Source organism: Somniosus microcephalus, chromosome 4 (assembly GCF_052327205.1).
Source record: "Somniosus microcephalus isolate GS21.2 chromosome 4, FLI_Smic_1.0, whole genome shotgun sequence".
Lineage (NCBI taxonomy): Eukaryota > Metazoa > Chordata > Chondrichthyes > Squaliformes > Somniosidae > Somniosus > Somniosus microcephalus.
In genome coordinates, this window is record NC_140990.1 from 158,866,563 (window position 1) to 158,888,120 (window position 21,558).

Here is a 21,558-nt window from a genome sequence, read left to right on the forward strand (position 1 = left end):
CTTATCTAAGAGGGAGTCAAGCCTGGGACGGCGGCAGGAGAGTAGGAAGGTGGAAGAGTAATGAAGGGTATCCAAGAGAGGAAAGATGAAAGGAGGCATGACGACAGGAGAGAGCGGTCAGGGAGGGATAGAGAGAAAAGGAAAAGGCGGAGAAAAGTGGAAAAAGCAACGTTTCATTGTACCTTTAAAATTCAAGAACAGGAACTCCAGAAAGACAATCAGGTGCCACACAGTACAGACGAGGCATTTTTCGGGGGTGAGGGTGGGTGCATCGCTGATCGCGAGGCAGAGCTGCAGCCTCAATCCTGGTGTAGAAGTGGAGCAGAGAAGCAGGTGACAGAGAGCAGACAGTGGGACGGGCACAGCTCTGTTATACGGATAACAGGGTTCGTGGGCCACTCCACCGAGGCCAGCCGGGAGCTTGCAGCCACCATGTTGCCAACCGTGGTGCTGAGGTGCACTGCACATCTGGCCGGGTCTGTCAACTCTTTGAAAGGAACTTGGCCTGCAAGAGAGCAGCAGCCGCGCTGTAGGAAGGATTCTGCATTTAATACCAACTCTCCCATTTCATTTGGGGAGGGTAATTTTATGCCAAGTTTTCATTGATGTCCAGGTTGCGGGGAGTGGAGAGGGGAGGGGGGGAGAGTGGCTGTAGCTCGATGTGAATCAATCCATCATTCTACATGGAGCAACGTCACCACCTGTTGGCACCTGCGCGCTACTGCATCAGCCCAAGGGTCCTTTTTTGCAGAAGAGAAGTCAAAGCGGGTCAAAGGGTAAGTGGCCTTTAAAGAAAATTACTGGCTCTCCCCACCCCCACTCCCATGCCCCTCCCAGCCCCTTCCCTGAAATGACTGTTATTTGATAAATTTTGGCCTGCTCTTGGTGGGAGATAACTGAACGGGTTTTAGGTCAAATAAAATTCTCTGACTTTGTTTTAATATTTTTTTGAACCTGATCTGAGTGTTTATCAAAGTCCCTTTGAGGGCTGCAGTGAAATCTTTTTGCACCAAATTTTTTTTAAAAATGACAACTAGGAGAAGCGGGGATATTATAAATGCTCGGCGAATTGGAAATCTCTAGAGGGAATTCGTAACTGTGGAAGGTTAACTTAGGGGCGCAATGTCTTCACCTCTTCCAATGGTCCTTATAGGAGAAAGCCACGGATTGCACATGAGGAATGAGATTTTGGAGACTGTTGAGCAAAGAGGAGTCTTGCAGAATACTGGAATTGATGAACAGATGGAGGCGACTGAGAGTCGGGAGATGTTAATGGATAATGTGCCAGAAAAGGACAAAACTGAGAAGTGTGAGGAATGGACTGAGAGTGAGACACCAGCAGTGACTGTAAGAGATAACGGAGACCCAGACCAGATAGAACGTACCGCACCCAATCTTGATGATGGAGAGCAAAGTGCATGTGACACACAAAACACTGGAGGTAAAGAGGTGTCTGAGGGGATAAACGGTGCCCTGGGATCTGGAGGAGGAATGCAGAGCTGTGGGAGCAGGGAGGAGGAGAGCGAGAGTGACCCAGGAGTGAATGGGAAGCAGGTGCAGGAGAATGTAAACCAGAGTCTTAATCAGGAAGAGGGGAGCCAGAGTGACGGAGGGGATCCTAGACCCCATGGAGAGATTGCTGAGGAAAAGCATCCAGAAGTTGGGAATGACTTGGATGTTGTGCATGATGACAGTGTTAGGACAGGAGCTGACAATCAAACGATTGTGGAGGAAACTCCGCAAATAGTGCGGAAAGTGCTAGAAAAGGCGATAGAAATTTTGAAACAAGAAACGTGTGGGCGTGAATTACAGGAAGAGTCACGAGATGAGGAAGAGCAGGTCACCCAGGTTAGGGTAGGGTTGATCCAGGTGAAAGGCGACAACTTGACCAGGACGCAGGTAAAGCCTGCTGAATCTGTCCATGTTGAAGAGCAGGAATTGGATGAGATGGAAGAGACAGGGCGTGAGCAGGCAGCCATAGGGGACACCGAGCTCCATTCCACAACACAAGAGAGTGAAATCCGCTCAGGAAGTCTTCACGATGATGTAGCCAGGGGGAGTCTAGAGGCAGGGTGTGTGCCGACAGTTGGACCCGATCGAAATGACCAATCCGGGCTGGGTGGGGAGGGCATTGACTCGACGGATGGTCCACTGCAGGAGGGAGCTGGGAGTGGAGAGAGAACTAATCAGGAGGGAAGGGACCAGCCAGTGGATGATGAATCCGCGGCCTCAGTAGAGCTAGAGGAAGAAGTGGAGGAAACGGCAGAAAGTGCTGAGATAGGGAATGGTTCACTAACACGGGCAGCTGTGCAGGAGGTGGATGAAGGTGAAGAGGTTGCTTGGCATCCGGAAGGGGAGAGAGGACCAATGGTAAGAGATGAGGTCAAGCAGATACTTATACCTAATGAGGATCCTGATCGGAGAGATGAGGTGACGGTGCTGGGCAGGGCAGAAGGCTGTTTACAGGATGGAGAAGTGAAGGACCTGGGACTAGGGAAAGAAAAGCTACTGGATGAAGCCGAGTCAGATTCAGGTGCAGAGCAAGGTGATGGACACGGTCAGGTGATGCAGCAAGGAAAGATAGAAGGCAATTTGGAGCATGGCTATCTCCAGGAAATTACACTGACTGAAGGAGCAACTGAGGTTGAGAGTAAGGCCATAGAAATTGAAGGTGAGGTCAGGGGACATGGAGAAGGTGAGGAAAACGTCAAAGGTCCCAATTCAGGTGAGGACAAAGGCCATGGAGGGGATGAAGGTGAGGAGAACGACATTAGAGAGGGTGAGGTCAAGGGTCATGGAGAAGATGAGGAAAAAGTCAAAGGTCCCGATGCAGGTGAGGTCAAAGGCCATGGAGGGGATGAAGGTGAGGATAACGATATTAGTGAGGGTGAGGTCAAGGGACATGGAGCAGATGAGGATGAAGACAAAGACCCTGATGCGGGTGAAGTCAAGAGCTGTGGCAAAAATGAGGATATGGGAGAGGTCAAGGGCCTTGGAGATGAAAGGGAGGTCAAAGGCCCCAGTGCTGGTGAGGGCAAAGGTAATGAAGGGGATAAAGGTGAGGACATTCACCATGGACAAGACAGTGAGGTCAAAAACCCCAGAAATGATGAGGATGAGACCAAAGTCTCCAATGGGGATAAGGTCAAGGGCCAGGGAGAGGAAGATTTTGAGGCTAAAGACAGTGAAGATGAAAGTGAGGTCAAAGACCACAAAGAGGATAAAGTTGAGACGAAAGTCCCTGGAGATGTTAACGGTGAGTTCAAGGTCAAGGAAGATGAAAGTGAGGTCCAAGGCCCCAGTGCAGGTGATTTCAAGGGACCTGAAGAGGAGGAGGATGAGGTCAAAGGCCCTAGAGAGGAGGGGGAAGAAGGCAAAGGTCCGAGAGAGGAGGGGGATGAGGTCAAAGGCCTCAGAGATGAGGGGGATGAGGTCAAAGGTCCCAGCGAGGAGGGGGATGAGGTCAAAGGCCCCAGAGAGGAGGGGGATGAGGTCAAAGGTCCCAGAGAGGAGGGGGGTGAGGTCAAAGGTCCCAGAGATGAGGAGGTTAAGGTCAACGGCCCTAGAGAGGATGGGGATGAGGTCAAAGGTCCCAGAGAGGAGGGGGATGAGGTCAAAGGCCTCAGAGAGGAGGGGGATGAGGTCAAAGGTCCCAGAGAGGAGGTTGTTGATGTCAAAGGCCCCAGAGAGGAGGGGGATGAGGTCAAAGGTCCCAGAGAGGAGGGGGATGAGGTCAAAGGTCCCAGAGAGGAAGAGGTTGAGGTCAAAGGCCCTAGAGAGGAGGGGGGTGAGGTCAAATGCCGCAGAGAGGAGGAGGTTGAGGTCAAAGGCCCAAGAGAGGAGGGGGATGAGGTCAAAGGCCCCAGAGAGAAGGGGGATGAGTTCAAAGGCCCCAGAGAGGAGGGGGATGAGGTCAAAGGCCCCAGAGAGGAGGAGGATGAGGTCAAATGCCCCAGAGAGGAGGTTGAGGTCAAAGGCCCCAAAGAGGAGGGGGATGAGGTCAAAGGTTCCAGAGAGGAGGGGGATGAGGTCAAAGGTGCCAGAGAGGAGGGGGATGAGGTCAAAGGTCCAAGAGTGGAGGAGGTTGAGGTTAAAGGCCCCAGAGAGGTGGTCGATGAGGTCAAAGGTCCCAGAGAGGAGGGGGATGAGGTCAAAGGCCCCAGAGAGGAGGGGGATGAGGTCAAAGGCCCCAGAGAGAAGGGGGATGAGGTCAAAAACCCCAGAGAGGAGGGGGATGAGGTCAAAGGCCCCAGAGAGGAGGAGGTTGAGGTCAAAGGTTCCAGAGAGGAGGGGGATGAGGTCAAAGGTCCTAGAGAGGAGGGGGATGAGGTCAAAGGCCCAAGAGAGGAGGGGGATGAGGTCAAAGGCCCCAGAGAGGAGGAGGTTGAGGTCAAAGGTTCCAGAGAGGAGGGGGATGAGGTCAAAGGTCCTAGAGAGGAGGGGGATGAGGTCAAAGGCCCAAGAGAGGAGGGGGATGAGGTCAAAGGTCCCAGAGAGGAGGGGGATGAGGTCAAAGGCCCTAGAGAGAAGGGAGACGAGGTCAAAGGCCCCAGAGAGGAGGGGGGTGAGGTCAAAGGTCCCAGTGAGGAGGGGGATGAGGTCAAAGGTCCCGGAGAGGAGGGGGATAAGGTCAAAGGCCCCAGAGACGAGAGGGATGAGGTCAAAGGTCCCAGAGAGAAGGGGGATGAGGTCAAAGGCCCCAGAGAGGAGGGGGATGAGGTCAAAGGCCCCAGAGAGGAGGGTGATGAGGCTAGAGTCCCCAGACAGGAGGGGGGTGAGGTCAAAGGCCCCAGAGAGGAGGCGGGTGAGGTCAAGTTTGGACTGGAAAGTGAGAAGCTACTTTGCACAAACATTCAGGAAAGAATGCAGGAAATTGCGAAGGAGGTCAGTATTGCTGAAGAGTCAAAAGAAGCAATGCTTCCTAATGTCCAGACAGCAGAGACCGAAGAGAAGGAAGAGTTGGAAGGAAAGACAGGGCTTGAAGAAACTGAGTGTGATTTAGGTGGGGAGGCATGTGCTGTGGTACAGGAGAGTGGCAAAGGGGACCAAGTACAGAGCAAGGGCATCGAAGAAACCAACGAGGGCAAACCAGAGAGTAATACCGAGCGTGTTCATAAAGTAACAGACAGCAAAAGTGATCAAGGAGCGATGAGAGAAGAGGAGGCTGGAATACCTGACGAGGCAACAGCACAGGAGAGTCTGCAAGTGGAGGATGAGCAAGAAGCGGGGCCAGTACCAGAGACCAGTAGCAGCAGTGAAGTTGGGGGAAATGCCCAAACACCAGAAGGGGCTGTGAGTGGCCTTGAGGAAAAAGATGAAAGAGGGAGGTGTGAGTTGAGCGAAGAGCCAGAGGAACTAGCACAAGGCAGTGTGCAACAGGACTCTGTAAAGAGTGCAGTGGTCTTGGTGGATGTTGTAGACCAAGGGATGGGAATGCAGGACAGAAAGAATGAGGATCCTGTAAAGGAGGAAGGAGACGTGTCTGGGACCAGCAAAGAGCCACAGCACCAGGCACAGGGTTGTGAGACGAGCAAAGCAAGGGCAGATGACACACCAATGTTTCAGAGTAGTGTGGAGGAGCTACTAATCGGAGGGGAGGATGAGGATGCTGAAGAAGGAGGTAGGTTTGAGTGGGATGAAGAGACGAATGAGTTATTACAAGATGAAACTCAGGAGGAGAAGGAGGCACCCGAGGGTGAGGAGGAAAGGGGAGAGGCACCTGCTGAAAGTGAGGCCGAACCCAAGCCCGTTGTGAGTGCAGGGCCCAGCGAGCATATAAAACCCAACGCAGATAACAGTAGGGATGGAATGCAAACACATGAGGGGCAGGGGGGAGTGAGCGAGGGGCAGGGGGGAGTGAGCGAGGGGCAGGAAAGTGCACGCACTAACAGTAGCGACCAGCAATCTAACCATAGTAGGGAGCAGCCGCAGGACGGGGGCCAGAGGGATGAGCCTGGCGCGAGCGAGCGAGATACAGAGGAAGCAGACGAGAAAATGGCGCAAAGACCATCAATTGCTGAGGCAGCAAAGGATGGTAAGAGAAAAAGCAAAAGCAAAGATGACTGTTCACTATCATGAGGTCAAGTAGAAGTCAGTATATCGCACTATAGAGCTACACTGTAGTACTGCACTGTGTCAGAAATGCTATTTTAATATAAAGTTGTATATTTGTCATTTATAAGGTTTGGATTTGGCCCTAAGCCGATATTTGCACTATACCCTGAGCCACGTTCAGTCCTGCTTCACCAGCTCCCACTAAGCCTCGCACACCTGCACATTTTGCCTGCTCTTTCACAGTTTTCCGTGAAGTGCACATTCTTCACCGGCGGTCCGGTCTCGTCCTGAAACATTCCTGGAAGACTGCCGTTGGTGGCCTGTTTTAAGTTGATCTACTTAATGCTACGTGGCTGCTGTTTGACGGAGATTTCAGTAGAAGCTTGAAACCATGGTTGTCCCTTCAGACACTTGGCGATGCTGTGCCTTACATTTAAAGGACCACATTCCATGATGCACTGAGTACATGCTGTTTAACGAGGTGTTTTGTATGCGAAATCAATCATGCAATTGAGTTTACAGAATGCCCCCTAATGTCTCAATAGATAAAGACGTTTCGGAGGGTCCTTGGTTTGAACCCTGTTCTGTGCGGAGAGCAGTGGTCAGGGTACTGCACTTGGCCTCAGCATCCCAGGGTTAGGGAGAAGGGAAATCAGCCAGGGCTCCTGCTCCTGATCCCTGTCCAGTGACCCCAGGGTTAGAGAGAAGGGAAATCAGCCAGGGCTCCTGCTCCTGATCCCTGTCCAGTGACCCCAGAGTTAGAGAGAAGGGAAATCAGCCAGGGCTCCTGCTCCTGATCCCTGTCCAGTGACCCCAGGGTTAGAGAGAAGGGAAATCAGCCAGGGCTCCTGCTCCTGATCCCTGTCCAGTGACCCCAGGGTTAGAGAGAAGGGAAATCAGCCAGGGCTCCTGCTCCTGATCACTGTCCAGTGACCCCAGCTGGAGAGTGTAACCATGTGGGGATAGCAGGTGGCAGTGGATCATGTAGCCTGCTGATACTGACTGCCTCGGCTCACACAGAGGATGGCACTTGAGTGAGAGAAAGGTTGCCAACAACAATGTAACTCATTCCCCAGCAAGAACGAGTGCCTTCAGGAGCGCAGCGGAGCAAGAGTAGTTTGTGTCTTGTACGTACACACAGTTACAGAATATACTCCCTGTCCTGTGCACATTGTTCCTGTGCAGAGTGTATATTGTATTCTATACTCCGTCAGACAGTATATTTTATACTATACTCCCTGTCAGACAGTATATTGTATACTATAGTCCCTGCCAGACAGTATATTGTATTCTATACTATACTCCCTGTCAGACAGTATATTGTATACTATACTATACTCCCTGTCAGACAGTATATTGTATTCTATACTATACTCCCTGTCAGACAGTATATTGTATACTATAGTCCCTGTCAGACAGCATATTGTATTCTATACTCCCTGTCAGACAGTATATTGTATACTATACTATACTCCCTGTCAGACAGTATATTGTATACTATACTATACTCCCTGTCAGACAGCATATTGTATTCTATACTATACTCCCTGTCAGACAGTATATTGTATACTATACTATACTCCCTGTCAGACAGTATATTGTATTCTATACTATACTCCCTGTCAGACAGCATATTGTATTCTATACTATACTCCCTGTCAGACAGTATATTGTATTCTATACTATACTCCCTGTCAGACAGTATATTGTATACTATACTATACTCCCTGTCAGACAGTATATTGTATACTATACTATACTCCCTGTCAGACAGTATATTGTATTCTATACTATACTCCCTGTCAGACAGTATATTGTATACTATACTCCCTGTCAGACAGTATATTGTATACTATACTCCCTGTCAGACAGTATATTGTATTCTATACTATACTCCCTGTCAGACAGTATATTGTATACTATACTATACTCCCTGTCAGACAGTATATTGTATTCTATACTCCGTCAGACAGTATATTGTATTCTATACTCCCTGTCAGACAGTATATTGTATTCTATACTCCCTGTCAGACAGTATATTGTATTCTATACTCCCTGTCAGACAGTATATTGTATTCTATACTCCCTGTCAGACAGTATATTGTATACTATACTCCCTGTCAGACCGTATGTTGTATACTATACTATACTCCCTGTCAGACAGTATATTGTATACTATACTATACTCCCTGTCAGACAGTATATTGTATACTATACTATACTCCCTGTCAGACAGTATATTGTATACTATACTCCCTGTCAGACAGTATATTGTATTCTATACTATACTCCCTGTCAGACAGTATATTGTATACTATACTCCCTGTCAGACCGTATGTTGTATACTATACTATACTCCCTGTCAGACAGTATATTGTATACTATACTATACTCCCTGTCAGACAGTATATTGTATACTATACTCCCTGTCAGACAGTATATTGTATACAGCACTCCCTGTCAGACAGTATATTGTATACTATACTCCCTGTCAGACAGTATATTGTATACTATACTCCCTGTCGCTATGCAGACTGTATATTATATGACACACCGCCTGTCTGCTTGTTGACTATATTATATGATATACGCCTGTACCTGTGCTGACTGTATTTCCATTCTCTCACTCCTGTTCTACTGCGTGTTTATGTTTGGCCATTCCCTACAGAATATCACCCCACCTATAAGTTCATGTTAGCAGTGACAGCGACAGGGTATGTGTGACTCTTACAGATACTCTGAACGATTATTGAAGAGTTGTCATTTCACGTAACACAGTCTGCATCTGAAACCATTTGAATTCTTGTCGGTGTGCCTTTTACATAGTTATTTGAGGAAGTTGAAAAGCCAATGTGTACTGGGTGACTGTGCTTAACATTATGTTGCAGCTTTCCTATGGATTGAGTGCCCCAAACTGTCTTAAAACAGGCGCATTGCATAAATATGATGTGACACTGCGTCACTGAGCTGGAATCTGAATAAAAGGTCATATCTTGTACATTTTAATCCAACAGTTCTGCGCTTGGAGTCGTTCTGTATCTTGTGTTTTAAATTGAATTGGGACGCGACAGGTTTACAAATGTGTCTGTAAGAAAAGGCTTGGGCTCAGACTATTTACACCTCAGTGGGTTTGGAAGGACCCTCACTCTCGTTTACACTGGTCCAACTTTTCTTAATCGGAATATAGGATGATGAAGCTCAGCCAATGGCTTGGCTGGTAACTGGCCCGCCCAGGGTGCCACTGAAGCACACAGGCCAGGAAAGTCCCTGTCTGTGCTCAGTTAGCTAGTGATACAGTAGGCTTCAGTGCCCCCTTTGCTGGGGGGGTGGGAAATCAGCCAGGGCTCCCCCTTTTGATTGCTATCCAGGGACTCCTGCTGAAGAGTTCATGCACACACAGGTGTGCGGGCATGTGTACATGTGTGCAGGCATGTGTGTGCATGCTTGCGTGCAGGTGTATGTGTAGGCATGCGAGCAGGAGCGTGCGTCTGTGTGCATGTGCAAATGTCTGTGTGCGCGCGCAGGCGTGCGTGTGCATGTGTGTAGGCGTGTGTGTTTGTGTGCAGATATGTGTGCGCTTCTTCTCACAGCTGCTCCCCAGCAGCGCAAAATCCCACTCCTGCCACCTTGTCACTCCCGCCAGCCTTGGGCAGGAGTCCTTCCTCCCAGACGGTGATGAGGCCCGGGAGTTAAAGCATACTGACATGTGAGTATGTTGCCCCCTTCCACCCCTCCACATCCCCGTGTTAAAATCAGGGCTTCCACCAAACTCCTGCCCAGCGATTATTGACCTGAGTCGGTGCCGTGTCTCTCGCCTTCCAGCCAAGGGACAACACTCCAACTGTAGCTGCGCTGCCAGAGTGCTGCTCCTGTATCTTCGTCCCAGCTCGGAGCTCTCCTGCAGTGTAACTGGATGCTCCCTGCCTGTTCACCGCTCGGGTTAGCCAGGCTTCCTGTCCTCATTAGCAGCCAGTGACCCTTGCTGGAAAGTGTGTATGCTTCTGATGGGTGAGGACATGATCGGGCTCGGCTGTGATACCTTGGCAGTCGAATATCCCGCTGCGCCTACCTGCGCTGACTCGGGAAGAGTACTGGAAGGCAACCGACAGCCATGGAACAGCACCCAGGAAGAGTCAACGCCTTCAGGAGAGGAGGGGGGAAAGCTGGGCGGTGGGTGGTGGGGGGGCGGTGGATGGGTGCTGATGTGCTTGTGGACACCCCCACCCCCCCGCGGTGGGCAGTTAGGGTACTGGCATTGAGCGGACAGAAGGCCCATGGGCCGCAAGTGGGATATTGAAGGGAAGCAGAATTGTCTGCATTCACCTAAAGGATGCTGGTGTGTGTCGGCAGGTTGAATATCCTGCGGTTTGACTCTGTGTTCTGTGTGACGTCTCACGTTCTCCCGCCTCTGGGGCAATCTGCATGCTGCTCATCTTTTAACAATGCTTTTGCTTCACTATTTAAAGAACACGCTGGGGAGTGAGGTGGTTAAACTCCACTTCGGGAGCACAGAATGAGAAGGAGGCCGATCCACTCCCACCCGTTCTGTCATCCCACCGTAGTTGGATTTGACCCCAGTGACCTCCTGTTCGTGACCACAGCTAAATGTTTTCATTTGTCTACAAGCAACATCAGAAAGGAGTCCTTGCCAGGGTAGGCCGCTCTCAGGTTTTATACAATCAGTTGCTCATCCAGCACACCCTGGTCAGGTTCCACGTGCGTTAGCTGCAGAATACAACTCCCCGGACTCTCCACAAATTCATGTGTTGGTCCCACACTGTGTGGGGGAATCACAGACACAGACCCCTGTCCCATTACTGTGTGGGGGAATCACAGACACAGACCCCCGTCCCATCACTGTGGGGGAATCACAGACACAGACCCCCGTCCCATTACTGTGTGGGGGAATCACAGACACAGACCCCCGTCCCATCACTGTGTGGGGGAATCACAGACACAGACCCCCGTCCCATCACTGTGGGGGAATCACAGACACAGACCCCCGTCCCATTACTGTGTGGGGGAATCACAGACACAGACCCCCGTCCCATCACTATGTGGGGGAATCACAGACACAGACCCCCGTCCCATCACTATGTGGGGGAATCACAGACACAGACCCCCGTCCCACACTGTGTGGGGGAATCACAGACACAGACCCCCGTCCCATCACTGTGGGGGAATCACAGACACAGACCCCCGTCCCATTACTGTGTGGGGGAATCACAGACACAGACCCCCGTCCCATCACTGTGTGGGGGAATCACAGACACAGACCCCCGTCCCATCACTATGTGGGGGAATCACAGACACAGACCCCCGTCCCATCACTGTGTGGGGGAATCACAGACACAGACCCCCGTCCCATCACTATGTGGGGGAATCACAGACACAGACCCCCGTCCCACACTGTGTGGGGGAATCACAGACACAGACCCCCGTCCCACACTGTGTGGGGGAATCACAGACACAGACCCCCGTCCCATCACTGTGTGGGGGAATCACAGACACAGACCCCCGTCCCATCACTGTGTGGGGGAATCACTGACCCCTGTCCCATCACTGTGTGGGGGAATCACAGACACAGACCCCCGTCCCACACTGTGTGGGGGAATCACAGACACAGACCCCCGTCCCATTACTGTGTGGGGGAATCACAGACACAGACCCCCGTCCCATTACTGTGTGGGGGAATCACAGACACAGACCCCCGTCCCATCACTGTGTGGGGGAATCACAGACATAGACCCCCGTCCCATCACTGTGTGGGGGAATCACAGACACAGACCCCCGTCCCATTACTGTGTGGGGGAATCACAGACACAGACCCCCGTCCCATCACTGTGTGGGGGAATCACAGACATAGACCCCCGTCCCATCACTGTGTGGGGGAATCACAGACACAGACCCCCGTCCCATCACTGTGTGGGGGAATCACTGACCCCTGTCCCATCACTGTGTGGGGGAATCACAGACACAGACCCCCATCCCGCACTGTGTGGGGGAATCACAGACACAGACCCCCGTCCCAGCACTGTGTGGGGGAATCACAGACACAGACCCCCGTCCCATCACTGTGTGGGGGAATCACAGACGCAGACTCTCGTCCCATCATTGTGTGGGGGAATCACAGACACAGACCCCCGTCCCGCACTTTGTGGGGGGAATCACAGACACAGACCCCGTCCCAACACTGTGGCAGAGGTTTCACAGACACAGACCCCCGTCCCATCACTGTGGGGGAATCACATACACAGACCCCCGTCCCATCACTGTGTGGGGGAATCACAGACACAGACCCCCGCCCCATCACTGTGTGGGGGAATCACAGACACAGACCCCCGTCCCATCACTGTGTGGGGGAATCACAGACACAAACCCACATCCCATCACTGTGGGGGGGAATGACAGACACAGACCCCCGTCCCATCACTGTGTGGGGGAATCACAGACACAGACCCCCGCCCCATCACTGTGTGGGGGAATCACAGACACAAACCCACATCCCATCACTGTGGGGGGGAATGACAGACACAGACCCCCGTCCCATCACTGTGTGGGGGAATCACAGACACAGACCCCCGCCCCATCACTGTGTGGGGGAATCACAGACACAGACCCCGTCCCATCACTGTGTGGGGGAATCACAGACACAGACCCCCGTCCCATCACTGTGTGGGGGAATCACAGACACAGACCCCCGCCCCATCACTGTGTGGGGGAATCACAGACACAGACCCCGTCCCATCACTGTGTGGGGCAGCATTCCCGAGAGGAGCTGTGGGGTAAAACACTGGTCAGGATTCTGGCCAAGAACATTAAGTTTGGGGATGTAAACTATGGAAGGTGAGCATTCTTCTTGTGGCGAGTCTCGGTAACTCCTTTCTGATGCAACGTTGGTCACTTGTCATTTCACACTTGTCATTTCACAGGCTGGCTACTCAGTCACACTAACTGTAGTGGATGTGTAGTTTTTAAAATAGATTATTGTATAGTTCTTTGCAAAACTTAATCCGTCGATTGCAAACAGTGCAGTAATCTAGTTATAACACACCGAGGGACCCCCCCACCCCCCCAGCCCCTACACTCTGGTACCCGCCAGTCACAGCTCAAAGACTTGAAATCAGGCACAGTGACGGCACTAACGATTGAGAGTACCTGGGTTTACTGGACACTGATGCTCCCTGGACTAAATGTCAGTGCACGAGGCTGGCTTCAATCCACTGGATCATTTCTCTTTCTCCCTCTCTCCCCCTCTGTCTTTTTCCCTGTCTATCACTTTCTCTTTCTCTCGCTCTTTCTATCTGTCACTATCTCTTTCTCTGACTCACCTGTCTCTCATTCTCGCTCAGTCTCTCTCCCTCCTTCCCTCCCTTCCTCTGTCCCTCCCTCGCTCTCTCCCTCCCACTCTCTCTCTCTCTCTCTCTCTCTCTCGCTCTTGTTTTGTGTGCCTCTCTCTCTTTCTTTGCCTCACTCTCTCTGGTGTGTTATAATGTTTGATGTAACCCCAAGTTATAAGGATAATGAGATTTTGTGTTCCAGTTCTGTTTGACCGTAGAGAATTTGCATGCTAAACAAAATGGAAGATTAGACTGTTTGCACGCAGCCCGAGGTTCCAGCACTCACACTGACGTTGAACTAAACCTGGGCTGACCCTTGCCGTGCCTTGTGGTATGTGAATAACTCATTCAACTTTCTACACTAACTTTAACATTTCCTCATTCTCTTTTGTCTTGTGTATGTTTTATTAAAACTTGAATGATTTTCACCTTCAGTTGTTTACGAAGAGCTTTCTGTTTTATTTCCCCTCTTCAGATTTTCGGGTGAAAACATTTGTAGATGAAAAAGAAGCTTTAGTAGAGCAGGTAAGGACCCTCTGGAGGTGGGGAGGGAGTGGGGGAGGGGAGAGGGAGGAGCGGGGGAGGAGGACAGGTTGGGGGGGAGAAGGAGGGGAGGGAGAGAAAGCAGGTTGGAGAGGGGCGGGGAAATGAGGGGGGAGCAGGGGTAGGGAGGGGGACAAGTTGGCGGAGGGAGAGGGACAGGGAGCGGGACGGGGCTGGAGGGGACAGGTTGGGGGAGGGAGAGGGACGGAGCGGGACGGGGCTGGAGGGGACAGGTTGGGGGAGGGAGAGGGACGGAGCGGGACGGGGCTGGAGGGGACAGGTTGGGGGAGGGACAGGGAGCGGGACGGGGCTGGAGGGGACAGGTTGGGGGAGGGACAGGGAGCGGGACGGGGCTGGAGGGGACAGGTTGGGGGAGGGAGAGGGACGGGAGCGGGACGGGGCTGGAGGGGACAGGTTGGGGGAGGGAGAGGGACAGGGAGCGGGACGGGGCTGGAGGGGACAGGTTGGGGAAGGGAGAGGGACAGGGAGCGGGACGGGGCTGGAGGGGACAGGTTGGGGGAGGGAGAGGGACGGAGTGGGACGGGGCTGGAGGGGACAGGTTGGGGGAGGGAGAGGGACAGGGGGTGGGACGGGGCTGGAGGGGACAGGTTGGGAGAGGGACAGGGGGCGGGACGGGGCTGGAGGGGACAGGTTGGGGGAGGGAGAGGGACAGGGGGGTGGGACGGGGCTGGAGGGGACAGGTTGGGGGAGGGAGACGGACCGGGAGCGGGATGGGGCTGGAGGGGACAGGTTGGGGGAGGGAGAGGGACAGGGGGTGGGACGGGGCTGGAGGGGACAGGTTGGGGGAGGGAGAGGGACAGGGAGCGGGACGGGGTTGGAGGGGACAGGTTGGGAGAGGGACAGGGAGCGGGACGGGGCTGGATGGTGCGGTGGGTCAGACACTGTGCGGTGGGTCAGACACTGTGCAGTGGGACAGACACTGTGCGGTGGGTCAGACACTTTGCGGTGGGTCAGACACTGTGGGGTGGGACAGACACTGCGGTGGGTCAGACACTGTGCGGTGGGACAGACACTGTGCGGCGGGTCAGACACTGTGCGGCGTCAGACACTGTGCGGTGGGTCAGACACTGTGCGGTGGGTCAGACACTGTGCGGTGGGTCAGACACTGTGGGGTGGGACAGACACTGTGGGGTGGGACAGACACTGCGGTGGGTCAGACACTGTGCGGTGGGACAGACACTGTGCGGCGGGTCAGACACTGTGCGGCGTCAGACACTGTGCGGTGGGTCAGACACTGTGCGGTGGGTCAGACACTGCGGTGGGTCAGACGCTGTGCGGTGGGTCAGACGCTGTGCGGTGGGTCAGACGCTGTGCGGTGGGTCAGACGCTGTGCGGTGGGTCAGACGCTGTGCGGTGGGTCAGACGCTGTGCGGTGGGTCAGACGCTGTGCGGTGGGACAGACGCTGTGCGGTGGGACAGACGCTGTGCGGTGGGACAGACGCTGTGCGGTGGGTCAGACGCTGTGCGGTGGGTCAGACGCTGTGCGGTGGGTCAGACGCTGTGCGGTGGGACAGACACTGTGCGGTGGGACAGACACTGTGCGGTGGGACAGACGCTGTGCGGTGGGACAGACGCTGTGCGGTGGGACAGACGCTGTGCGGTGGGACAGACGCTGTGCGGTGGGACAGACGCTGTGCGGTGGGACAGACGCTGTGCGGTGGGTCAGACGCTGTGCGGTGGGTCAGACGCTGTGCGGTGGGTCAGACGCTGTGCGGTGGGTCAGACGCTGTGCGGTGGGTCAGACGCTGTGGGGTGGGACAGACGCTGTGCGGTGGGACAGACGCTGTGCGGTGGAACAGACACTGCGGTGGGTCAGACACTGTGCGGTGGGTCAGACACTGTGCGGTGGGTCAGACACTGTGCGGTGGGACAGACACTGTGCGGTGGGACAGACACTGTGCGGTGGGTCAGACGCTGTGCGGTGGGTCAGACGCTGTGCGGTGGGACAGACGCTGTGCGGTGGGTCAGACGCTGTGCGGTGGGTCAGACGCTGTGCGGTGGGTCAGACGCTGTGCGGTGGGTCAGACGCTGTGCGGTGGGTCAGACGCTGTGCGGTGGGACAGACACTGTGCGGTGGGTCAGACACTGGTGGGACAGACACTGTGCGGTGGGTCAGACACTGCGGTGGGTCAGACACTGTGCGGTGGGTCAGACACTGTGCCGTGTGTAGGGGGGCATCTTTTAACTGATTTAAGTTAATTTCCCTGGTCTTGCAGCCTTTGCCTGCATTCTGACCAATTCCAATCTTTTACCTGGTTTACGGTAATTCACCAGGTCAGGCAGGCTGCTGCTGGATATATTTCTTGAGGCTAAAGGGATCAAGGGATATGGGGAGAAGGCAGGGACAGGGTACTGAATTTGGATGATCAGCCATGATCTCATTGAATGGCGGAGCAGGCTCGAAGGACCGAATGGCCTACTCCTGCTCCTATCTTCTATGTTTCTATGTTTTACACACTAAACCAAATTCCAATAAACCAATTTGTTTGGGAAGCGGGGACCTTTAAATGGCTGACTGCGCCTGCGCGCTCTGCCTCGCCGTGAGCAAGAGTCGCTGGGGGTTCCAGGTCCGCGACTGCGCCTGCGCGAACCCAGTGTTGGGGAACCTCTTCCCTCAGCCGTGAGGCTGTGCCTGCGCGGCCGTCCTTTTGGCAAAACTCTCCCCTCAGGCGCGCGACTGCGCCTGTGCGGGAAAACTGAGGAAGGTCTGCTGGGGTTACGGGCTGGGGAACCGCGCCTGCGCAAACCTGGTCTTGGGAAACTTCTCCCCTGAGTCTCGCGACTGCGCCTGTGCGAACCTGTTGCTCAGAAGACTGGGGGATTCCTGTCTCCAGACCAGCGACTGCGCATGCGCGGGCAGTCTCCAAGCGATCTGTGAATGGATGGGCAGCAGCCTGCTGATTTCTAATCCCAGGCTGCTGTTTCTCCATTTCTAAGCCACATAACCTTTTCAAATTTAAACTTTGGTTTGAATTTAAGCTTTTGCCAAAATTTAGGTCCCACTGGGGCGGGGAAGTATCCCAATTTGTGGGCTGGACAACTTTTCCCTTAGAACAAGCCACAGTGCCTGTTTTTACAGGCTGTGAACTTGAACTTGTCTGGTGGGCAAACTCATGTTCCCTTACCTGGGTGGCTTTAAATGGGGAATTTTGGATCTGCCTTTGGTCTGGGGCCAAAACTATCCACTTTGTGCCTCCCTTGTCCCGGATTTCTGCTACTGGACCTGCTCTACAGGGGTCCCAGAACTCTCCTTCCCTGTTCCCTGGCTTAAACAGCTTACTCTGCCCAGGAATGGCTCCTCCCCCCGCACAAGCCACAGCACTTGCCTGTGAACTTGGACCTACTGTGGGCTGAGGATTCCTATTCTCAGGCTCACTCCCAGCTGCCTGGTTGGGGTTGACTTTAAACCCCTTTCTTTCCAGTCATTGTGGGGAGGCAGAGGTGGGCGAGGGGGCTGCAGCACCACTGATGGCTGCCCCCTTTCCCTGCTTGACCCTCATGAGAGATTTTAACGTCTCCAGGACAGACTCGATTGTGTCTGTCTCTGCCTTCTGAGTTGGGGCTGCCGGGTTCCTGGCTGTATCATCTCTCCCAAGACTTTTACAATCCCTGCGCCAGTGGCCCTCCTCCCCGCACTTGTAACAAGTGACCTTGTTCTGGGAGGGATGGCTCCCCTCCTGGCGCCACTCTTTCTGATATGGAGCCCCAGGTTTATCTAATTCCCTATCCAGCACCGTTCTGGGTGCTGCCTGTGGGATGGTTCTACTTGGGCTGCCAGTAAAATCCAGCTGACCTGCCTTCGGGCTGATCCCACAAATCGTCCCCTTTGCTGCTTTTAAAGCCATGTTAAGGCTTTCTATCTCTGCCCTACAGGGGCCATGATCTGCTTCACTAAACCTTTGGGCGCAGGCCAGCTTATGGGCTGCCTTTACTTCCCTAAACCTTTCCTCCTGCTCTGTTACTTCTGAGGTGAGGCGGGCATTCTCTCCCCGCAGTCTCATCTCACTTTCCCTGGCCTCAGTGATTCCCTGCACAAGGCGCTCTACAAATGCCTGGCATTTCATGACCTCTAGTGTGAGGCGTGCATTCTCTTCCTGGTCCCTCATCCCACTAGCTCTGGCCTCATTCACCTCGCTCAAGAGGCGTTCTACTCCCACCTGGCATTTCTCAAACTGGGACTCCTGATTCTTGGCCTCTTTAACTTGGCCACCTATACTATAATAGGTCAGCTTACACACTGCCACTACCTTCCGCAGGACTGCCCACAGACTGAAAGCAAGAAAGACAAAAGCTGGTGCTTTCTTCAGATCCAGATCACCCATCAAATCAAAAACGGCCTGCAGTCCTGCCGCGGTCGCCATTTTGTAGGGGGCCTCTTTTAACTGATTTAAGGTAATTTCCCTGGTCTTGCAGCCTTTGCCTGCACTCTGACCAATTCCAATCTTTTACCTGGTTTACGGTAATTTACCTGGTCAGGCAGCCTGCTGCTACATTGTAAACCAAATTCCAATAAACCAATTTTCAAACAGCGGTTTCGAATCGCTATCCCACCTTCCAGTTCTGACTGAAGGGCTTATAATTAATGATATTAAAACGGACAAATGGTCTGGATGAAAGAAAATCAAGCTTTATTAACTAAAAGAAACTATAATCAAATATAAAACTATATCACACGAACACAGTAAATTACAGTAAAATTGCTTAAATGGAGGAAGGCAGACGGCAAAAACGAGGGGTAAGTGGCTACAATGTTGATTAAACAATCTTAGCAATATCCCCTTAATTACCATCCCCCAACTCCTTACTAGGTTGCTTTGCTGAGGAGTCAGAAACCCTGCTCACCTGGGGTCCAGCGAAGTAAGAGCTAAGAGCGAGATAGCTTCTCAGGAGCTATCTTTTATACCTGAAAAATGTCTGCAAAATTCGCGCCCAAAGTTCCAATACACAAAAGAAACGCTGATGATTGGTTGATTCAAAGTGGTTGGAATGGGTTAATGTGTCTGCACTGTGGGGCTGAAATGTTCCCGCCCACATCCGGAGCTCACCTGGGCTAAAACAAAAGGGAATGCAACTGCCCTATTGTCCAGAATGATGGGTGATTCAAACCTATTCAATGCTTAAACTGTTCCATATCAAAATCCGTTCCACAGTTTCAATGTGCCTCATTAACTGTGAGTGCTTTGAATTGCTGAGTAAACAGAAGCAGTTTCAATCGATTGTCCTGTGGTTGGCCTCAAGTGGGCGAATCCCTTATGTCAATAAGCAACTTCAAGTGCTTAGAAGGGAACCTCCCTTTGATTGGCAGGTCTTTGACTGCCACTGTATCCTCCCACTTTTTTTCACACAGACAACTCGAGCTGCTTCTTTGTCCTTTTGCCATGCTTTCTCTGCCATTTTAAAACCTTTTGTGATTGCCCAAACTCCAGGGAACAATTTTATTAATAAAAGTACTGTCTTAAGGTGTGTGAATATTTTCCACAGAGGTCCTCGACTCCCGTGTTGTCCACGTTCTTTCCATCTCAGAGCAGTCTTTTGCAGTTCTAGGCACATTTTAAAACATTGTAGACAAGTCACATCACCCAATTCTTCGTCCACGATGTGGACCAATATTTTCAATCTTCAGAGAAAAATAGGGGAATTTTGCAAAACCCTACACCTGGGACAGACACTGTGCGGTGGGTCAGACGCTGTGCGGTGGGTCAGACGCTGTGCGGTGGGTCAGACGCTGTGCGGTGGGTCAGACGCTGTGCGGTGGGTCAGACGCTGTGCGGTGGGTCAGACGCTGTGCGGTGGGCCAGACGCTGTGCGGTGGGCCAGACGCTGTGCGGTGGGTCAGACGCTGTGCGGTGGGACAGACGCTGTGCGGTGGGACAGACGCTGTGCGGTGGGACAGACGCTGTTCGGTGGGACAGACGCTGTGCGGTGGGTCAGACGCTGTGCGGTGGGTCAGACGCTGTGCGGTGGGTCAGACGCTGTGCGGTGGGTCAGACACCGCGGTGGGTCAGACACTGTGCGGTGGGTCAGACACTGTGCGGTGGGTCAGACACTGTGCGGTCGGTCAGACACTGTGCGGTCGGTCAGACACTGTGCGGTCGGTCAGACACTGTGCGGTGGGACAGACACTGTGCGGTGGGACAGACACTGTGCGGTGGGACAGACACTGTGCGGTGGGACAGACACTGTGCGGTGGGTCAGACACTGTGCGGTGGGTCAGACACTGTGCACCAGGACAGACACTGTGCACCAGGACAGACACTGCGTTCTCCTCTGGAGCCTGGATTGACAGGGTGAATGTCTATTCGAGTCTGATGCTTGTAAGGGTGAAAGGCTTTGGCCAATCAACCAAGTGGTGAAGGGAGCAGAAAAGCACTATATTGGAGGGAGAAGCGGGTGTCTTCTGAGCTTGGAGCTGAGCCCGGGAATGCGGGGTGGGGGCTCTGCCAGAACCTCGATGCAGACAGACTTGTGTTGTATTTCTTGCCATTTTCTGTGCTCAGCCTGTGCGGCTTTTTATTTCCTCCCACACTGAAGCAATTTTTTTTATATCAGATTAAAAAATTAAAAACACAACTGGACGAGAGAACCAAGAGTGGAATGGCAGAAAAGGCAGCGTCCAGTGACACTATCTTGGAAAATGGGACAGAGGTGCAGGTGATCGAAGTCCAAAGTAAGCCTCGACTCTCCATCATCCACTGTGTCTGAGTATCTGTGTGTGTGTGTGTTTGTGTCTGTGTGTCTGCCCGTGTGTATGTATATATTTATAAGTGTGTGGCCTAGAAATTCGGTTGTGGGTCCGCCAGGGCTTTAGCGCCCAAAATTTTGCGCCGGCGTTAATGCCGCTGTGCCCGACGAAAATTCGGTTGCCCCGGGCCCAGACGGCGGCGGGCGCTAATGGAGGATTTTTGCGCCTCACTATGGGCGTTCAGTGCAGTTTTGAGGCGCTAATCCCCCGCTGCGGCACCTGAGGCGGTGCGGCAGGCTGGGGTACTGCAGGCCTCCTCCTTCTGTTAAGGAGGAGCTGCCTGCAGCCGACCGCTGGCCGGTCGATTCGCCCGACAAATGAGCCCGGCACCTCGGGGAAGAGCCGGGCTCGCGGGCCACACACATCAGTGCCGCGGGGGGGTGGTGGAGGAGTCCGGGAAGGGAGGTGCGGGCAGGCGGCCGCCGGGAAAGCGGCCGGCCGCCGCTCCACCTTTATGCGCCGGCGCAAAGGTGTGTAACATCCCTTTCAACAATCGTTGGTTGCGGCTGCCACGGGCGAGGCGGCTGCAACTAAATTTGGGCTTGGGGCCGGGTTACCACGGCAACCGGGACGCTGCGCACACCGATGACGTCATCGGTGCCGGCGCAGCGCTACCGGCTAACGCCGATGGTAGGGCCCAACGCAATTTCGTTACCAGCTATAATTCCGGCGCAAGACCCTCTAACGCCTCTAATTGGGCGCTAACCCCACCGAATTTCTAGGCCAGTGTGTCTGTGTGTATATATAATGGCCCAGTAATTCCGGGCACAACGCGTGAGTAAGGACGGGGTACTCACGCGTGTGCCCGGAGGAATTGCCGGTTTTCAGCATGCACAGCGCATGCGCTGAAAACCGGCA

General features: G+C 53.2%; 2 protein-coding genes across 2 annotated transcripts in view; both read left to right on the forward strand.

Annotated features, from left to right (window-relative positions):
• LOC147119958 (leucine-rich repeat flightless-interacting protein 2-like) overlaps window positions 1-21,558 on the forward strand; it is a 172,310-nt gene that overhangs the window by 91,372 nt on the left and 59,380 nt on the right. The window contains exons 23-25 of the mRNA XM_085984185.1: window positions 1,154-1,441; window positions 13,870-13,919; window positions 20,508-20,625. Of these exons, the coding sequence (XP_085840311.1) occupies window positions 1,154-1,441; window positions 13,870-13,919; window positions 20,508-20,625 (456 nt within the window). The remainder of the gene's footprint in view (window positions 1-1,153; window positions 1,442-13,869; window positions 13,920-20,507; window positions 20,626-21,558) is intronic.
• Window positions 1,448-9,065, forward strand: LOC147119959 (uncharacterized). The gene has a single exon (XM_085985407.1). It carries the CDS (start codon window positions 1,492-1,494, stop codon window positions 6,076-6,078), a length of 4,587 nt encoding a protein of 1,528 aa, XP_085841533.1. The 5' UTR covers window positions 1,448-1,491; the 3' UTR covers window positions 6,079-9,065.

Coding starts and splice junctions, on each gene's coding strand:
- LOC147119959 (XM_085985407.1), top strand. CDS start 1,492: ATGCAGAGCTGTGGGAGCAGGGAGGAGGAGAGCGAGAGTGACCCAGGA.